Source organism: Lissotriton helveticus, chromosome 5_1, assembly GCF_964261635.1.
Source record: "Lissotriton helveticus chromosome 5_1, aLisHel1.1, whole genome shotgun sequence".
Lineage (NCBI taxonomy): Eukaryota > Metazoa > Chordata > Amphibia > Caudata > Salamandridae > Lissotriton > Lissotriton helveticus.
Genome location: NC_136065.1, coordinates 1,961,780,430 through 1,961,794,607, shown reverse-complemented (window position 1 = coordinate 1,961,794,607; position 14,178 = coordinate 1,961,780,430). Strand labels below are relative to the sequence as shown.

The window sequence follows — 14,178 nt, the reverse complement described above, 5'->3', positions numbered from 1 at the left end:
TACTGGTGGGGATGGTGGTAGTGGTAGTACTGGTGGTGGTGGTACTGGTAGTACTGGTGGTGGTAGTACTGGTGGTGGTGGTACTGGTGGTAGTGGTACTGGTAGTACTGGTAGTGGTAGTACTGGTAGTGGTAGTACTGGTGGTGGTGGTACTGGTAGTACTGGTGGTGGTACTGGTGGTAGTGGTAGTACTGGTGGCTGTAGTAGTGGTATAGTGGTATTACTGGTGGCTGTAGTAGTGGTAGTACTGGTGGTGGTAGTACTGGTAGTACTGGTGGTGGTAGTACTGGTAGTACTGGTGGTGGTGGTGGTACTGGTAGTGGTAGTACTGGTGGTGGTGGTACTGGTAGTGGTAGTACTGGTGGTGGTGGTACTGGTAGTACTGGTGGTGGTGGTACTGGTAGTGGTAGTAGTGGTAGTACTGGAGGTGGTGGTACTGGTGGTGGTAGTACTGGTGGTGGTAGTACTGGTGGTGGTAGTACTGGTAGTGGTGGTACTGGTGGTGGTGGTACTGGTAGTGGTAGTACTGGTGGTGGTGGTACTGGTAGTGGTAGTACTGGTGGTGGTACCGGTAGTGGTAGTACTGGTGGTGGTGGTACTGGTAGTACTGGTGGTGGTGGTGGTGGTACTGGTAGTGGTAGTATTGGTGGTGGTGGCACTGGTAGTATTGGTGGTGGTGGTACTGGTAGTGGTAGTACTGGTGGTGGTGGTACTGGTAGTGGTAGTATTGGTGGTGGTGGTACTGGTAGTGGTGGTACTGGTAGTGGTAGTACTGGTGTTGGTGGTACTGGTAGTGGTAGTATTGGTGGTGGTGGTAGTATTGGTGGTGGTGGTGGTACTGGTGGTGGTAGTACTGGTGGTGGTGGTGGTATTGGTAGTATTGGTGGTGGTATTGGTAGTGTTGGTGGTGGTACTGGTAGTACTGGTGGTGGTGGTACTGGTAGTATTGGTGGTGGTGGTACTGGTAGTGGTAGTATTGGTGGTGGTGGTACTGGTAGTGGTAGTATTGGTGGTGGTGGTGGTGGTGGTACTGGTAGTGGTAGTACTGGTGGTGGTGGTACTGATAGTGGTAGTATTGGTGGGGGTGGTGGTACTGGTAGTGGTAGTATTAGTGGTACTGGTGGTACTGATAGTGGTAGTATTGGTGGTGGTGGTGGTACTGTGGTGGTAGTACTGGTGGTGGTGGTGGTGGTTCTGGTTGTAGTAGTACTGGTGGTGTGGTGGTAGTACTGGTAGTGGTGGTATTGGTGGTAGTACTGGTAGTGGTGGTGGTGGTACTGGTGGTGGTAGTACTGATAGTGGTGGTACTGGTGGTAGTAGTACTGGTAGTGGTGATATTGGTGGTGGTAGTAGTGGTGGTATTGGTGGAGGTGGTACTGGTAGTACTGGTGGTGGTGGTAGTGGTGGTATTGGTGGTGGTGGTACTGGTAGTGGTAGTATTGGTGGTGGTGGTGGTACTGGTAGTGGTAGTATTGGTGGTGGTGGTACTGGTAGTGGTAGTATTGGTGGTGGTGGTACTGGTAGCGGTAGTACTGGTGGTGGTGGTACTGGTAGCAGTAGCATTGGTGGTGGTGGTACTGCTGGCCGTAGTACTGGTAGTGGTAGTACTGGTGGTGGTGGTACTGGTGGTGGTAGTACTGGTGGTGGTGGTACTGGTAGTGGTAGTACTGGTAGTGGTAGTACTGGTGGTCATGGTACTGGTAGTACTGGTGGTGGTGGTAGTGGTAGTACTGGTGGCTGTAGTACTGGTAGTACTGGTGGTGATGGTGGTAGTGGTAGTACTGGTGGTGGTGGTACTGGTAGTACTGGTGGTGGTAGTACTGGTGGTGGTGGTACTGGTGATAGTGGTACTGGTAGTACTGGTAGTGGTAGTACTGGTAGTGGTAGTACTGGTGGTGGTGGTACTGGTAGTACTGGTGGTGGTGGTAGTACTGGTGGTAGTGGTAGTACTGGTGGCTGTAGTAGTGGTATAGTGGTAGTACTGGTGGCTGTAGTAGTGGTAGTACTGGTGGTGGTAGTACTGGTAGTACTGGTGGTGGTAGTACTGGTAGTACTGGTGGTGGTGGTGGTGGTACTGGTAGTGGTAGTACTGGTGGTGGTGGTACTGGTAGTGGTAGTACTGGTGGTGGTGGTACTGGTAGTACTGGTGGTGGTGGTACTGGTAGTGGTAGTAGTGGTAGTACTGGAGGTGGTGGTACTGGTGGTGGTAGTACTGGTGGTGGTAGTACTGGTGGTGGTAGTACTGGTAGTGGTGGTACTGGTGGTGGTGGTACTGGTAGTGGTAGTACTGGTGGTGGTGGTACTGGTAGTGGTAGTACTGGTGGTGGTACCGGTAGTGGTAGTACTGGTGGTGGTGGTACTGGTAGTACTGGTGGTGGTGGTGGTGGTGGTACTGGTAGTGGTAGTATTGGTGGTGGTGGCACTGGTAGTATTGGTGGTGGTGGTACTGGTAGTGGTAGTACTGGTGGTGGTGGTACTGGTGGTACTGGTAGTGGTAGTATTGGTGGTGGTGGTACTGGTAGTGGTGGTACTGGTAGTACTGGTGTTGGTGGTACTGGTAGTGGTAGTATTGGTGGTGGTAGTAGTATTGGTGGTGGTGGTAGTATTGGTGGTGGTGGTGGTACTGGTGGTGGTAGTACTGGTGGTGGTGGGGGTATTGGTAGTATTGGTGGTGGTATTGGTAGTGTTGGTGGTGGTACTGGTAGTACTGGTGGTGGTGGTACTGGTAGTATTGGTGGTGGTGGTACTGGTAGTGGTAGTATTGGTGGTGGTGGTACTGGTAGTGGTAGTATTGGTGGTGGTGGTGGTACTGGTAGTGGTAGTACTGGTGGTGGTGGTACTGATAGTGGTAGTATTGGTGGTGGTGGTGGTACTGGTAGTGGTAGTATTAGTGGTAGTGGTGGTACTGATAGTGGTAGTATTGGTGGTGGTGGTGCTACTGTGGTGGTAGTACTGGTGGTGGTGGTGGTGGTTCTGGTTGTTGCAGTACTGGTGGTGTGGTAGTAGTACTGGTAGTGGTGGTATTGGTGGTAGTACTGGTAGTGGTGGTGGTGGTACTGGTGGTGGTAGTACTGATGTGGTGGTACTGGTGGTAGTAGTACTGGTAGTGGTGATATTGGTGGTGGTAGTAGTGGTGGTATTGGTGGAGGTGGTACTGGTGGTGGTAGTACTGGTGGTGGTGGTAGTACTGGTAGTGGTGGTATTGGTGGTGGTGGTACTGGTAGTGGTAGTATTGGTGGTGGTGGTGGTACTGGTAGTGGTAGTATTGGTGGTGGTGGTGGTACTGGTAGTGGTAGTACTGGTGGTGGTGGTACTGGTAGCAGTAGCATTGGTGGTGGTGGTACTGCTGGCCGTAGTACTGGTAGTGGTAGTACTGGTGGTGGTGGTACTGGTGGTGGTAGCACTGGTGGTGGTGGTACTGGTAGTGGTAGTTCTGGTAGTGGTAGTACTGGTGGTCGTGGTACTGGTAGTACTGGTGGTGGTGGTAGTGGTAGTACTGGTGGCTGTAGTACTGGTAGTACTGGTGGTGATGGTGGTAGTGGTAGTACTGGTGGTGGTGGTACTGGTAGTACTGGTGGTGGTAGTACTGGTGGTGGTGGTACTGGTGGTGGTGGTGGTTGTGGTACTGGTAGTGGTAGTACTGGTATTGGTAGTACTGGTGGTGGTGGTACTGGTAGTACTGGTGGTGGTGGTAGTACTTGTGGTAGTGGTAGTACTGGTGGCTGTAGTGGTGGTAGTACTGGTGGCTGTAGTAGTGGTAGTACTGGTGGTGGTAGTACTGGTAGTATTGGTGGTGGTAGTACTGGTAGTACTGGTGGTGGTCGTACTGGTAGTGGTAGTAGTGGTAGTACTGGAGGTGGTGGTACTGGTGGTGGTAGTACTGGTGGTGGTAGTACTGGTAGTGGTAGTACTGGTGGTGGTGGTACTGGTAGTGGTAGTACTGGTGGTGGTACCGGTAGTGGTAGTACTGGTGGTGGTGGTACTGGTAGTACTGGTGGTGGTGGTGGTGGTACTGGTAGTATTGGTGGTGGTGGTACTGGTAGTGGTAGTACTGGTGGTGGTGGTACTGGTGGTACTGGTAGTGGTAGTATTGATGGTGGTGGTAGTACTGGTAGTGGTGGTACTGGTAGTGGTAGTAGTGGTGTTGGTGGTACTGGTAGTGGTAGTATTGGTGGTGGTGGTAGTATTGGTGGTGGTGGTGGTACTGGTGGTGGTAGTACTGGTGGTGGTGGTGGTATTGGTAGTATTGGTGGTGGTATTGGTAGTGTTGGTGGTGGTGGTGGTACTGGTAGTACTGGTGGTGGTGCTACTGGTAGTATTGGTGGTGGTGGTACTGGTAGTGGTAGTATTGGTGGTGGTGGTACTGGTAGTGGTAGTATTGGTGGTGGTGGTGGTACTGGTAGTGGTAGTATTGGTGGTGGTGGTACTGGTAGTGGTAGTATTGGTGGTGGTGGTGGTGGTACTGGTAGTGGTGGTACTGGTGGTGGTGGTACTGATAGTGGTAGTATTGGTGGTGGTGGTGGTACTGTGGTGGTAGTACTGGTGGTGGTGGTGGTGGTTCTGGTTGTAGTAGTACTGGTAGTGGTGGTATTGGTGGTAGTACTGGTAGTGGTGGTGCTGGTACTGGTGGTGGTAGTACTGATAGTGGTGGTACTGGTGGTAGTAGTACTGGTAGTGGTGATATTGGTGGTGGTAGTAGTGGTGGTATTGGTGGAGGTGGTACTGGTGGTGGTAGTACTGGTGGTGGTGGTAGTACTGGTAGTGGTGGTATTGGTGGTGGTGGTACTGGTGGTGGTAGTACTGGTGGTGGTGGTGTTATTGGAAGTACTGGTGGTGTTGGTGGTTGTGTTACTGGTGGTGGTAGTACTGGTACTGGTGGTATTGGTGGGGGTGGTACTGGTGATGGTGGTACTGATAGTGGTAGTACTGGTGGTGGTAGTACTGGTGGTGGTGGTGGTACAAGGTAGGAGCTCGAGGCATATATACAGGGTGAGGAGCTTCAGGAAGCTACAGCTGGTTTATACAATAAGGATCAGTTTGAGGAATATATATACACAGGGTGAGCTGGAACTCGAGGCATGTACACAGGGTGATGAAGCGCTTGAGGTATATGCCGAGAGGTGAGGAGCTTGAGCTATGCCAGGTTATACAAAGAGAGGATGAGGAGGGATGCGGAATATATACATAGGGTTAGGAGCCTCAGTCATATAGACCGTGAGTTAGAAGCTTGAGGTGTGTACAGAAAGGGTGAGGCGCTTGAGGCACAGACGGATAGGGTGAGGCGCCTCAGGTACACTGAAAAAGAGAATGGAGCATGAGGCATGTTTAGATGCGTGAGGAGTTATAAGCATATACACCGGGTGAAGTACGTGACCCACTTTTAGAGACACTGGACTGTTAAAACGTGGATGATGACTTTTGGCACAAAGACAGGCAGTGCGGGGACCCCGCAGCATAGACAGTTTGTATCACCTTCAAGTGCTATAAATAAATTGTTCACATGGACTAAACAAGGCAGCGCTGGGAGGGGGGCTGGGCACGAAGGAAGGAGAAATGCGAGTCACGGCCGGAGGCCGGCCGTGAAAACAATGCAGCGCTCGTGAAACTGAAAGCACGGCCGGCCGGCCGTGAAAGCCTTTGATGCCGCAGGGGGTGGAGCGGCACCAAGCTGGGCAACAGATGGCTGACGATTTGATGCTGTGCACGCGCATTTTAGGTCAATGCGCTTGCGCATTGACCTAAAAGCGCACGTGTCAAAAGAAAAAGTCCCAATTACAAAATGGACATCAGAGGATATATCCAGGTTCAGTATTATTACTGAAGGTATCTAACTATAGACAGCATGCCAGCTTAATAGGCGGGAAAGGCAAAGATGCAACAGGACATAGGGGACAGATGTTCAACAATACAAAGTACTTCAGGCTATAAAGATATCTGAGACATATCGCAACACATGTTTGGTAAAAAACTCTTATTTCAAATTTATTTAATAAAATCAAATAACACAATCAATTATAATTCATGTACAAAATTGAAAACAATTAAAAAACCATGTTCAATTTGGACAAGTGTACCTCATACAAAAACATTGACTTTTATACAACATAATTAAAAACGAAAAGAATCACAAAAGTCGACGCGGCGTTTCGTTTTTTTTCTTTGAACACCTTCTTCAGGACTGATTCTTATTCCAGAAAAGTAAGAATGGCTCTGCTGGAGGGTACTGACTATCCCCAGACGTTTTCTAAGGGTTTATCGATACAAGAAGAATCACCATCTGCCGTATTCAATTAACAGGTGTGATAGATCTCTTTAATTTAGGTATTGATCCAATATTCATTTAGTAGCCAGCTGCATTAATAGGCGGGCTTCAGGAAGTGTCTATGGACCTGTTGGTCTGCTATATTCTTGTTGGGTATTGCTGCCAGGAGGAGCCACCGTAATGATTATCACTGGGGCGGTTCTTTACCAGATAAATAGGGATTCAAACGGCGCTGTTATCTTGATCTTCTTTGATGCGATCGAAAATCAGCGGGCAACATATCACTTGACTGGGAATAATCACGTGATTGTGTAGTTCTCTTTTTAGTTGTAGTCGGCCTCCCTGCTCCTTGCTCCTGGCAGCCCGTCACCTCCGGTCAAATTACCGAAAAATGAAACGCTTGCGCATTGACCTAAAAGCGCACGGGCACAGCTTCAAATCGCCAGTTAGTTAAAGTCTCTTTAAGCCCCTATAGTCTCGCTCAGCTCAATGCGCATGCGCATTGACAGGTCGCGAGACCTAAAAATGGCCATACAGAGCAAAAGATGCAGAGTCCCTGTGCATACGATGGAACCTTGCAAGTTTCAAATGTTTCTCAAAGAAGGCATAGGCATGGGAAGGGCATGTGATGGAGGTCTGGGCATAGGTAACGCCTAAGATGATGTGGTTGATGATTAAGACTTGGGATTATGGTGGTTGTGCTGCTGGACTATTCATGGACCCGTGACACCTTCTCTTGCAGGTACCAGTATCAGTCCAAGAGATCAGTCCAACACTGCACCCTGTCAAAGCGGGTCTCTCAGATGCATTCATGATCCTCAACCCATCTCCTGATGTGCCTGGTAAGTCACTGGTTAGATGGCTCCCCAGCCTTGTAAGGAGACAGAGTGAGGGCAAGGATGAGTTAAAGGTTCTCATAGATAGGCGATGGATGTGGATGGAAAAAAAAGGTGATGGTAGCTGGGAACAAATAGTTGAGACCAGTTTAAAGAAGGTAATACACAAGAAACAGCTGACTGATAAATGAGGTGATCAATGGAGAAGAAGGTGATAGAGAATGGTCAGAATTAACTAACATGAATTCCAGATCCAGCAAGAGCAATGAACTGTAACGCATTTCTCCATGTCTACAGTCAACCATGCACAATAGGAATATGATGATATCAGGAGACCAAGGAAAAGGGATGGGATATGAGAGAATACATAGAAACTGGACATCATCACTCTTTGACTCGTCACTCCGGCTGAGAGTTCACATCTACTGGCCCGTAATCGAACCAACATTGAAATCTGAAATACCTTATCTCTGTATTGAACCACTGAACACCTACTATGCCACATGATATACCTTGAGAATGTCTCTACGCCTCAGTCTCTCTGGGATATTAAAGGAATTCTAACATATCTGCACACACACATATATGTATGTATGCATATATATATATATATTATATATATATATATATATATATATATATATATGACTCTTTTACTAAGCATTATGAATTTGTAAACAGATCTGTAAAATGTAATCAAGCACAGCGAGAGGCAGGGAACTAATATTCTAAGAACATGCAAGCTACATTTCAGATGAATAGCATGGTAAAGAAATGTATATACAAAGAGGTTAGCGCTGACAAAACCCATAAGTCCCTATAATAATTCAGTATCCTATCTGGGCGATCTCTGGCACAATTCCCCAAAATTGAGATATTTAGAGTGTTTTCATTTGGCTCCAAGAGCAAACATACTTCTTTTGCAAATGTCTATGGAGCACTCCTCAAGGTCCAGAGAGGGGAAGGCGTTTCCGATGGAAAGTAACTGATGACAGCAGTGTTTATTTTCTGTGGCTGCCAAAACCGCTTGTCTTGATTTAGCGATGTGCTGTGTACATTTGACCTTCTGAGCTTGGCTGTCTGGTAGGCTTGGAGTGAACCTCTCACGGCTCTGGAAACTGAATGGCAAAACAGAGCTGCTCTACTTTAACGACTTGTCATGCCTGAGCCTCCTGTTCTTGGAGTGTAGTGATGGGGAAGGAAGAAGACTGATTGGCTAATCTGAGCTTTGAATTTCTCTTGGGCAGGGCGTTCAGGGTCTGGAGGCAGGAATTAGAATTTAGCTTTACACTTGAAACCCCATTTCATCCATTCTTCCTGCTGTCTGGCATCAGCCAGCCTTGCTATTCCTATTTCATGTCTTTACTCTGGTGTTAACTTCATGCTAACTGTTGTGGCTTTGTGCAGTTTCCACATTTAGTGGTTTTCTGCTGTGAGACTTCAGCAGCTAAGAGAATTACTGCCACTGTGGCTTACATGAAAAACGAGACACTTCTACCTAGTGATGGCTATTTCTTTCCGCTATTATAACTAAAATATCTTTAGGTCAAAATGTCCCTTATCTCCTGGTATATTAATTTACATTAACAGTGATCAAAGAGGGTTTTTATTCACCTTCCTGTCTTGTGGTAATTAGGGTCCCCTATTATAAATGTGGAAGGAAACAATTTGATCTTCAGCTGAACTCCGAGTGAGTAGGATAGGGATATTTCCTTGCCTCATGTAATCGCTATGAATTTTGAATGGCTAGAGGTCATGGTAATGATTAAAAGCACACAGATCTTGCCCTGTCTTTGGAACTCTTTGAAGTATTCTTAGACAAGCAAATGATGAGTCTACTCCCTCGACTATGAAGACAGCCAAAGAAGGGAGTCACTCAGGGGTCAGGGTTAAAATTAGATATACTGCAGTGCTTCCACTTCAACTATGTCAATGTAGCCACTTCACTAAAGATTTGTTCATCCTAGGGAAGACTTGTATTTTTATCACGCCTTGCTGTTCATATTTTTCTTACACATTTTGGTCTTGTTGTTTCTCATTTTTAGTCATTCCTGTTTCATCTGTGGTGCTAGCGCCGGGACACCTCGGTCGAGGTAGCTGTGCGCTTTATAAATGGCCATTGATTAATCAGTACTTGTGGAAGCCTTTCACCTTGATCTGCGAAGAGTTAAATTCTAAATAATTTTCGTATAGAAAATCACTACTATTCAGATGGATATCGCCAGCAGGTGATCTAAACGTTGTGCCACACCATCTCCACCTGAATGTATGACTGCACTCTTTGATGACAATAGGTGCTCCTTCTACCCTGACCCTACTGAAGAGATTTACAGTCTGTTGCAATAATGGTGCCCAGAGCTGCAAAGCCAACTGTTTTAGCCTTGGAGGTTCCAGCGATGTTGTCTCCTATTGTAACTAATTCTGTTAATTATTCGCTTCGAGCTGGGGTAATACTCAATACCCTTAAGAGCGTCATCCAAACATACCTACTGAAAAAAACCACTGCAGATCTGGGATGTGAAGCTGCTTCCGCCCTATGTCTGACATCCCATAGGGCGGCAGGAATATGGCGGTGGCACAACATCAGCTTTCTGTGGAAGAACAAGTTGTCCTGGATTAGCAGTTGTCAGAACACTGCCCGTCACGGGACAGAGATTGCGCTGGTAGTTGCCCAGGATGATATTCCTGTTCTAATAAACAACGGATTTATGTTAGAATCGGCTGTAGATGTTCATATGGCTAAACATGCCCTTCTGTTGGACTGACTAGATTTGCGGCCACATGTTTCTTGGGTCGTCTGCTCTTTTCTATCTGAGGATGAGTAGTATAAGAGAATAGGGACTAGTACACCATGCTCTGTCATTGTGGAGAGAAGTATTTATCCTGGGTCCTGATTCATCCAGGTATTTAGCATATTTGTGCATACAAACCTGACTGCAGTCAGGGACCGACATACGAGATTCCACTCTTACACAGAAAACAGGCACTTTGGGCCTGATTCACAATGGGAAAATCACACTTTTGTGTAGATTTACGATTGGTTGCCATTCACAAGTATTTTACGAGTAGTATCTTTATGACTGAGGAGTCTCTGCACATCAAAATATAGGACAGTCCTATCTTATGTGTGGAGACTCTGCAATTGTAAAGATACTACTCGTAAAATACCTGTATGAGTAGGAAACAATCATAAACTTACACAAAGTGTACATTTACCTTTATGAATCAGGGCCCTTATCCATCCTTTCTAGAGGTATTTGTTGCAGAATCCGAGAGCCTTCATTCAGTTGGGGTTTAATGGGTCTCTGTGCCTCAAAATGAACTGGGCCAAGACCGAGGTAATGATGCTGAGCCATTGTCAGATTCCATCTACCTACACTTGCAATACTATATCATCATCACTTCAGGTTTTGCTAAAAGAGTAGAAACGTAGTCTGTCTATGGCATGCTGATGTTAATGCGAATTAATTCACCTCGGTAGCTCATGGTGCTTTTTTTCTGTCTTGATCCACTTTGTAAAGCTCTCGGTTTTATCCACAATTAACATCATTCTGCGATAATAGGGTCATGACGTTCATATTTCCTAAGTGACTGGCTTGTGATATGTGTGATAAAATGTCTTCATAGGTCCCAGAAATCAGCGGATGCTCATCTGTTTATTATGCCACAGTCCACGTTTGCTGTCAAGTGTGGTAGTCCCTTCTCTACAAGGTCATGGAAATCAGTGCTGCCCCAGATTTACCTACTTCCTGCTTTGGAAGCACTTGAAAGTAGAATAAAATTTCCCATTATTATAAGTGTTTCTGTTATTTTGCCTCTACTGTCACTCCCCGTTCGTCTCTGACCTGCTAAGAGAGTTGTTGCAGTGTGCAGGCTAGAATTGAAATACAATGGTATGCTATGTTAAGTGGATGTCTAAAGTACAGTACCTACATCACAAAAAGGGGGGAGGGAGTGAGAGGATATGCTAGGTTCGTCCTCCACAACATGTAATACATCACTGAACAATAACCCAGTTATGCCGAGCAGACTAACCCTCCAGAATAAATAGGCTACACCTACTAGCCACGTTTTTTAAGATACACTCCAGCACAGAAACCCCCCACTCCCACTCCTATTTTTTAACATTTCCTTTATCACTGCATATTCACTTAAGTACTCCCGCATAGTTCGTAAGTCACAGCACGCCCCACTCTGTAGCGGAACGGGATGGACTCGATGAGGAAGCATGCCACCAAGGGCTAATCCAGGTGAGTGAGGGTTTTACTAAGAAAACTCTGTTTTCTTCAGTCGAGGGTTAGTCTCCTTAACATAGCAGGGTTCTATTTTTGTGATGTAAAGTGCACTACCACCCACAATGATATCCTGGTGCTGAGCAGGTGTGTGTGCCTAGCCTTGCCTATAATAGGTTAATTAATTGGAAAGCCAGGTCCTCAGCTTCTTGCAGAATTTAAGAAGAGAGGAGGAGGCTCTGATATAGAGTGGGAGGTTGTTCCACGCTTTAGTAGCGATGTAAATGAATGCCCGTTCTCCTGACCTAGTTCTATATATGTGTGGATGGGTGCGAGCAGGAGTCCTAAGTAGCAGAGGGGTTTGGGTGGTTGCTGGAATGAGATGTGACTATTCAGGTAGGTGGGACCCGAGTCATGTAGTGTGTGAGTGAGGAGTTTGAATTGAATTGAACATGTTTGTTTATGAGGAGACAGTATCGTTTCCTGAGGCGTGGTGTGACTACGAAATCATGCTCCTTCTCTCTTAAGGGCTACAGGATACTCTCATCTGTTAGCTTTCCGTCTTGTGTGGAGCAGCAACAGTTACATATTCTGTGCCATTCGCCAACAAGTTTACAGCAGTTAAAACAGGGCCAGGTTCTCATTGGCAAATAGAGTGAAAATATGTTTGCCCAAGGTGAGAAATTCTGATTTGTATGTTCCAAGGTGTACAAGTGAATGTTTCATGCTGTTTGCGAACAAGGTTCTCTCCAGGTTTTGTGTATCAAAAATGTACAGGCCAGTAGCCCGGTGTGTGTAATTTGCACATGGGCAAATCTCAATGTGGAATTATTACATAGACATATAAGACCTGAGTTGAAATTACTTTTCAGGGTCTAACTGAAACCGAATTAGCCCCACAGCCTTAATCATCGGGGGCTAAGGTTGCCAAACCAGGTATAACATTGGCCTGTATATTCATATTCTGCAATTTGTGTGTGATGTCAGTAGTAGGTAGGTGTTGGACTTGGCCTTTTCCCCCCAAAATTTTCGCTTTTGCCCCTCCAATTTGAAATGTCTCCCCCATGGGATTAACCCCTTCGACGCTGATGACGAGCTGGGCTCGTCATGAGGTAGCCTCCTCGCACGCTCATGACGAGCCCAGCTCGTCATGTAAAGTGCGGTTTTAAAAAACTCAGCACAGGAGCGGAATTTCGCTAGCGCGCATGCGGTTAAACCTGTATAGGCCATGAGTGGTGTGAGACACCTTGTTAAAAATGTAATGTCATGTAATGGTGTGAGCACTTGTAAATTTCCCCATTTTAAAAATGCACCTGACTAAAATGTACTGTATTTAAAATGGATGCCATGGCCATGGGTTTTGCCACTGTACTGCCATAGGTCAGCAGTCTAGCTATTATTGCCCATCTACCCCTAGCATTTGGAGGGAAAGCCTGGCACCCAGGGTGCTCACCCCCTCCCCTTGAGCCAGTTTAGGCTAGTTTGCCAACATTCTAGAAGGTTCTGGCACTGCCAGGGAGGAGGGTATAAGTAAGGGGGATGTGCCACCAGAGAGTCAGTCAGCGCTGGGACAAGAAAGAGAGGGGACCTGCTGCGAGGAGCTACCGCCACATGGGCCTGTGAGCTGGGCCGTGCACCCCTAAAAACCCCTACTCTACTGTCCCCTGGGCCCCTGACAAGGGAGGGCCCCTATCCAGGTCCCTGACACTGTGGGGACCGGGAATTACGCCAGTGCTGCGAGGAAGAAGCGCCCAGGAGGTGAGGAGTGTGCCCCTGAGGAGCGGGTGTGGGACTGTCTGCCCCCCCAGGGTGAAGCTGTGGCCCCTGTGGAAGTGCTGAGTCGTGAGGAGCTGCCCGGGGAGGATTGTGCCCCCGAGGGACTGCGACCTGTTAAAGCACTGTGCCCCATGACTGTTGCTGGCTGAAGTGCTGTGAGGCCCCGAAGCGCTGGGCCCTGGGACTGTTGTGGCCCCCTAGTACAGTAAAGCCTGCCTGCATAGCGCTGTGTGTGGAAGCGCTGGGGCTGGTGTGGCCCCCGGAGTACTGTTGCCCCTGGAAGCTGAGTGGGCCGAAGGAGGAGCTGTGCTCCGAGGATAGCGCCCTTTACTGAGGAGCCAACCCTCGTTTCGGCGCGTTGTGAATACCGTCAAATAAATAATTAAATAAAGGGAGCCTACCCCTTATTGTGGCCGTCGTCAGCGCCGCGGTGCCCCCAAGGAGACCCCCGCCGTGTTCGGCATCGTCGCGGTGGCCCCCGGTGCCAGGAGAGGGCCGCCGAAGTGAAGGAAGGGCCGCGCTAGGCCCTGAGGCCGCCGTCTACCGCATCACGTGACGGGGGCCTGACCGCGTCATCGGCCCGCCCCCGCCACCGCCGCGAACGGATTGGCCTGCGCGGCCGTGCCCCCTGAAGGCCGCGCAGGGATTGGCTGCCGGCCGGCAGCCCGGAAAGAGGAGCGCCCGGAAGCCCTGGGTCCCCGTGAGGAAAGGGGGGACCCAGGTGAAGTACCAGTGTGGGGCCCCTCTGTGCTCCGGAGAAAGCCCCGACTGCGCCTAAAGCCTCGCGGAGGCTGCCTGTGAGTCCCGGGCCCCCGTGAGGAAGGAGGGGCCCGGTTGTCGTGAGAGAGGAGGGGGCATCAAGGCACTCTGTCGATGCTTGCCCCCTCCACAGAAGAGAGCCCCTAGCGCCGTGCCGGTCCGAGGAGACCAAAGGGAGGGGGCCGCGAGGCACTCTGTCGGTGCCTGGCCCCTCCGCTGTGGAGATCCGCGCTCGCCCACGTGAGGAGGGAGAGTTCTGTGTCTGCTACCCTGCCTGCAGTGTCCCTAAAGGTCCGGGTGAATCACGGAAGGG

At 48.5% G+C, this 14,178-nt stretch overlaps 1 protein-coding gene across 1 annotated transcript in view; it reads left to right on the top strand.

Annotated features, from left to right (window-relative positions):
• The window catches only part of PLXDC1 (plexin domain containing 1), a 392,766-nt gene that overhangs the window by 290,226 nt on the left and 88,362 nt on the right, over positions 1-14,178 (top strand). The window contains exon 7 of the mRNA XM_078645635.1: positions 7,005-7,104. Within this exon, the coding sequence (XP_078501761.1) occupies positions 7,005-7,104 (100 nt within the window). The remainder of the gene's footprint in view (positions 1-7,004; positions 7,105-14,178) is intronic.